Source organism: Rosa chinensis, chromosome 5 (genome assembly GCF_002994745.2).
Source record: "Rosa chinensis cultivar Old Blush chromosome 5, RchiOBHm-V2, whole genome shotgun sequence".
Taxonomy (NCBI): Eukaryota; Viridiplantae; Streptophyta; class Magnoliopsida; order Rosales; family Rosaceae; genus Rosa; species Rosa chinensis.
The window spans coordinates 61,594,017-61,600,317 of record NC_037092.1 but is presented as its reverse complement, the minus strand read 5'-3'; the positions used below and the strand labels follow the sequence as shown (position 1 = coordinate 61,600,317).

General features: G+C 37.8%; 1 protein-coding gene across 1 annotated transcript; it reads right to left on the bottom strand.

Annotated features, from left to right (window-relative positions):
* Window positions 1-1,070: 1,070 nt before the first annotated feature.
* Window positions 1,071-5,301, bottom strand: LOC112164785 (4-coumarate--CoA ligase-like 7). Its single transcript, XM_024301095.2, has 6 exons — window positions 4,042-5,301; window positions 3,579-3,768; window positions 2,292-2,437; window positions 1,755-1,822; window positions 1,577-1,679; window positions 1,071-1,470 (listed from the first exon to the last, which is right to left on the bottom strand). Exons 1-6 carry the CDS (start codon window positions 5,050-5,052, stop codon window positions 1,357-1,359), a joined length of 1,632 nt encoding a protein of 543 aa, XP_024156863.1. The 5' UTR covers window positions 5,053-5,301; the 3' UTR covers window positions 1,071-1,356.
* Between the last annotated feature and the right edge of the window lie 1,000 nt (window positions 5,302-6,301).

The following is a 6,301-nucleotide window of genomic DNA, read 5'->3' as shown; positions in this document are numbered from 1 at the left end:
TTTTGACTGAAGTATCACGTTGATATCAAAATATGTGTTTGGGTATCACACTGATATTTTTGAGAGTTCGGGTATTAAATTGGCCTTGGCATGATAGTTTGGGGAGGGTAGCTGCATTTTTCTCTAAAAAGATATTAGAGCTCGTGTGCTTCTCTAGTTTATATCCTCGTGAGAGGATGTTGCTCTGCTATAGTTGCACAGAAGTCTAGGGTTTTCCCCTCTGCTTTTTTAGATGACTGCTGACCCTATTTTGAACGTCAACTGTAATATTTGGATGGTGGCATGGCACAATTGGGTTTGGTTCACTAAAACGTCCGTACATTGGAGTTTCTGGCTTTTATCACCTTTCAGTGAAGAGTATCCATAAGAGATCCTTTGTTGACCTAGATTGGTAAGGAGAGTACAAAGTCTAGGCACTAGCTCAGAGAGGACGAACAAGGAGAGGAATATGGCCTGCGTTTGTTGAACTGTCAGACTGAACTAGAGCTCCACCTGCCATGTGATCATCTTCGTAATTGCAACAGCCACCTTTTTGGGTCAAGTTGTTCGATTAAATGCGACTTGAACTTTATATTTAAGTCCAATGAGTTTTCATTGCAGCAGATAAAGTGAGATTAATTTGATCTACTGAGTTGGATTGCTGCAAACTTATCGGTTTAAGAAGCTAGATGGGGATGGCAGAGCAAGACCTACGACATGTACGTAGTTTGTGTTAAAATGTTGCAATTGTGCACAGAAAGGTTCTGGTTTTCCTCAGGTTCCAGTCGGCCAAAAAAAAAAAAATTGGGAGCATGACAGGTTAAACATCAAGAGGTAAAGATTTGTGTCCCCCTCGGAAGTGAAGCGATCAAACTTGCATAACTTATAGACGTGCTTATATGAATAAGCAAGGGAATAGGTATATGAACCATCACACATCACCCTGTTTCTCTTTTTTATTTTTATTTTTATTTTTTTTCATGGTTCCCTTTCATTCATTTTAAGGAGGAAATTTTATTACCTATTTCTCTCCACATAACTAACATGTCTGATTTGATCTAAAAGGTTAAAGAATCATAAATAATAAGAAGTTGACAGTGGAACAAAGACTGAAAAATTAGAGTACGAAATGTCTCATTTGGAGCGGTTTGTGTCCCGGTCCCATTGGACCCAAGTAAAACAATCAAGCCAGGACCGTCCTATATTTGCTTTTGAATTATGAGCTACAATTATTGTGAGCTGAGCTTCTTCGATAATGAGTATAAGAACCACCTGCAACTTTAAAGCAAGTCTGCAAGTGCAGTATGTTCGATTTGTGGGTGCTCTGTAGACTTGGTCTCCATCTAATTAACAAACATGAGAATGAGGAATATATACTTATATTTTGGACCGTACTTTCTCGATGAGCTCTTTTCTGAGGATTTTTCCTGATGCCGACTTGGGGACAGTGTTTATGAATGTCACTCGTCGCAGTCTTTTGAAAGATGCAACCTGTTTTAAGAAGAAAATGGATCATAATGCAAGAAGACAATTATAGCATCAAGGAAACCAATTTAGATTGTTAGCTGTTGATTCTTCCTTGAAGTTGCCTCCTTACCTGACTCGCTATAAAACTCTTGATATCTTCTTCGGTCAGTGAACTGTTTGGCGAGCGCACAACATATGCAACAGGGACCTCACCAGCTTCAGCATCAGGAAATCTGTATGGTGCAAATACTCCAATTATTCAAGTCCCGTGATTAGTACAGGTTATGAATTTTGTGTATATAACTTACGGGATGACAACGGCGTCTAATATTTCAGGGTGAGAAACTAACAGGCCTTCAAGTTCAGCTGGTGCTACCTAGCAGAGGGCCACAAAAGCAAAGAAAACATGATTGAATAGTATAGTGGATGTACAGAGCATGCATAAAACAAGAACAACAAATAAAAGGCAACAGTCAAATCAAAGGAATTGTCCGATTTCTACGGTGTGAGCAAGGAAAACAACGTGACAAAGTCTATTTCAAATTAAGAACATGGTAATCATATGATTAACCAAATGACAGGAGATATTGCAACAGTGACAATTTATTTTAAATTGAGACCATGGTAATCATATGATTAGCCAAATGACAGGGGATAGTGCTACTACATAGAAAACAAAATCAACCCACGCGGCTTTCATTATCATTATCATTATTATTATTATTTATTTATTCATTATTATTTTTTTTTCATACAGAAACTCATACCCAATAGAACTAGTTAAAACCAAAATCGCCACTAGACATTTCATGTATTGATTCCTTTACATCAAAAACAGAAGTTACCTGAAAACCTTTATACTTAATGAGTTCTTTAATTCGGTCAACCACAAAAAGTTGGCCACTTTCATCAAAGTATCCGAGATCTCCAGTATGTACCCAACCATTTTTATCTAAAGTTAGCTGGGTGGCCTGTGGGTTGTTAAAATAACCTGAAAATGAGTAACGTTATCATGATGTTATCATATGCAGGAATATTGAAAGAGCATATAAAAACTTTAAATATAACTCAATGAAAAGTTCTACCAACTTCCATACTAAGTTTAAGCCAAACAGACCTGATGGACAAATCTAAAGCAAAGGTTTCCAACCTGATTAGATTGAATAATTTTATTGAACGAAGGCATCCATAACTGAGAATTCTCATTGGAAAAAGAGAGTACTTTTGTCTGTTAAACTAGAACCTCACTTGAAGTGTGCATCATATTGACATGTCTCCAGGTTACTGCTTAAAGTGTTCTTAATCCATGCTCAAAATTGGTAAGTGGAAGGGCAATTAGATTCCCATGCCATCTAAAGTCTTCCTATGTTATTGTAGTAAAATGCATATTATTCATTTAGAGGCAGACCAATTTAAATTTCTCCGAAAACATTCCACATAAAATCTTCAGAAACAGTGAACATTGTGAGGGGAGGGAGTGCGATCCACATAGTAATGAACAAAGAAATATTCTCCTTTGGGATGAACACAGCATCACTACAAGAGCTCTGCCTCTTCTATAAGTAATACAAAAATCAGTTGAAAATTATCATTTGGAATCTTAGATGATACATGACAATGTTCCAGCAATTTGCAAATTTCAACTATACCCTTTGAAATAGGTTGCAGTCAGTAGTGATACTTGAACAAACTCATAGTTTGACACAATGCAGCTTCTGCCAAAATTGACAATCAGATTTCACAAAATAACCCAACCTACTGAGTTTTCTACATTCTGCCCATGGGTGTTGAATACACACATCCCAAGCGGAAAAACATTCCTTTCTCATAAATATCTGCAGACTGTTAGACATGAAACCTATAAAATATCAATAAAAAATGCTACTGCAGAAATTGTCATCAAACGCAGTCCAAGGTACCTCATGTTTCATTGTTATCGTTCCATAAGCAAACTAGCTGCCAGAAAAAGAAAAAAATGCGTTCTCTAATCGATTATGGACTGCAATGCAAATGGAATGAACTACTAGTTCAAATGCAGGACAATCATGAGCAAGCTGACTTCTCCTAAGTGCAGAATAATTGTTCTTTATTTTCTCTAAGATTAACAACAAGCAAATTGAAATCGCACTTACCCATCATCATATTAGGCCCCCTAACCCATATCTCCCCCAACTGCTTTGGCGGGAGAGGTTTCAATGTATCTACACTGACTATCTGAGATTCAACTCCAGAAACAAGAGTGCCAGCTGAACCACTATGTCGAGGTCCTACTAGTGTATTCTCAACTGAAACAATTCCACAGGTTTCTGTCATACCATAACCCTGCAAAACAAGCAAACATCTAACCAATGAAGAAGTTTTAAACTCCAAGCTACTAAACTGAGGTAACCTTAAACATGCAAAACAAACCGACTTCCAAAACCTCTTCACACCCCTAGCGTTTGCAACACTAGATTATGGCTACTCCTTCCACTAACCAATTTCAATACTTCACATCAACTGAACATTTTCAATTAAAAATCTTATTCAAGACAAACTAATCCAAAGCCACAAGTGCCAATCACACTATAAATTAGGATAAGCTTGATTAAGTACCTGAGAAACTACACCTTGAGGAATAATTTTTGCACACTCCTCCATTAACTCTTTCCCCAGAGGAGCTGCACCAGACCCAATATGCTTCAAAGATGAAAGACTGTACTTCTTAACCACACTGTCCTTTGACAGAGCAAGTATAATAGGAGGCACAAGCCACAAATGGGTGACCTTGAACTTCTCAACAGTCATCAAAACCTTCTCCAGATTGAATCTGGACATCGAAATCACAGCATTTCCCTTTCGCAGCTGCGCGTAAGTGATGACTGCCAATCCAAACACATGGAACATTGGCAACACACAAAGATACACATTATGCATCTCCCCAGCCACTTCTTGATCTTGTGTGATCATCAGAGAGGAAGCAATGAAATTCCCATGAGTCAGAATCACACCTTTGCTGAGGCCTGTTGTACCCGAAGAGTACAACAGCGCAGCAGTATCAGTCTGCTTAACATTTACACTAGGGAAATCCGAGACAGGCCCGGATAACTGAACCAAATCATGAAAACCCACAATTCTTGAGCTGGATTCAATTTGGGAAGATGAACCTTTTGGTCCTAGAATCACTGCTGGAAGATTTAAACCCTTCACCTTTTCCCACAATTCAGGCACAGTTATAACCAGTTTTGGATTGGAATCCTTCACTTGCTTGGAAAGCTCTGAAACAGTGTAGAGAGGATTTGAAGTGGTTGCAATGGCACCAATTGCAATAATTCCAAGGAAACAAATAGGAAACTGGATTGAATTGGGAGCGAAAATCAGAACCACGTCGTTTTTCTTAATACCCAGATGGATTAAGCCATGTGCAACCTTGATGACCGTTGACTTGAGCTGGGAGAAGGACAGGGTTTCAGAGGACTCGGCATCAATGAGGGCAGGTCTGTGTGGATATGAAGAAGAGTTTTTGAAGAGGAAAGAGACCATGGTGAGATTTGGGTCTCTGGGTAGTACCAGAGGTGGCCTGAGTGACCTGAAAACTCCATCACGGCCATACCCAGATTTCTCCATTGCAAATTAAGCCAGAAAAGAGTGATGGGTAGTTGTTTTTGATAGAAAGATGACGACTTTATGCAGATTTTTGGGCAAGGAGAAGACAAGTAAAATGGGTGATGCACACAAAACCAAAGCTGGGACATTTAATGCATTACTGATTATTACTCAGATTTCTGATAAGGAGAAGACAGCAAGTTGTTACCAAAACTACGGTTGAATTGTTTTTAATATTAATTTGGGTTGACAGTTTTGGTAAGGATCAGGATAGAAATTCCTCTCCTCTGAAAGAAACAAAACCGTATTGGAATTGCCAAGTAGTTACGTGCAGGGTGACGAATCAAAGAGATGATCTCAATGCCTAAAATGTGGTTTTTAAGAATTATAAGTGTCGGCCTTTTTCCTGTAGGAGATTTATTGTATTGACATGTGATTGTCAATTGTATAAAGTAAGAAATTAACGATGAAACTGATGGTTTCTTCTTGTTTTTTTCTTTTTGTTTTTTTCTCTCTTCTCTCGTCACATCAACATATTGTATTAGATAATCATCACTAGTACATCAAAGACTCGGTACATGAGATGCTCACTTCAGCAATCACTAAAATTAATCTTCCTGGCCTGTGGGTTGTGTTGAAATACCCTGGAAAGAAGTTTATCAGCTAGTCTGGTCATGGTTTTATCATCATGTCATATGAATTCATTCGAAGAATCCCCTAAATAATTTAAAGTTATTTGAAGAAAATTACAGCACATTTATGTATTAGTGCATCATTAGTAGACCGGTTTTCTATAACAATAGATAAGACCGTCACTTGTCTATCATAGCATGGAGTCAGTTCCCTAATTTATGAAGTCGGTCTACTTAGTGCATCAATACATCAAAGTGTCGTAGACGAATCCATTGAAAAAAAAATAATGATGAAATTTTATGAAAAAAAAAATTGCAAAAAAATGGATTTAGAATCACACATACCTTTACCCGTATCTCTCCCTGTTGCTAGGAAGGGAGATGTCAGATTGTGTTTACACTGATTATCTGAGATTCACTGCCTACAATAAGACGACCAGCTGAATTAGTATTTGAAGGGCCTTCTAGCCTTTTCTCCATTGAAACAACTCCACATGCTTCTGCCAAACCATATGATATACCATAATCCAATATTATGATGTTAGACTCATATACCATACCATTATAGAATTGATGATTAATCCAAAACTGTATGGTGTTCGTTTACTTCTACAAAAATCTGATCTATTTTTTCAGCC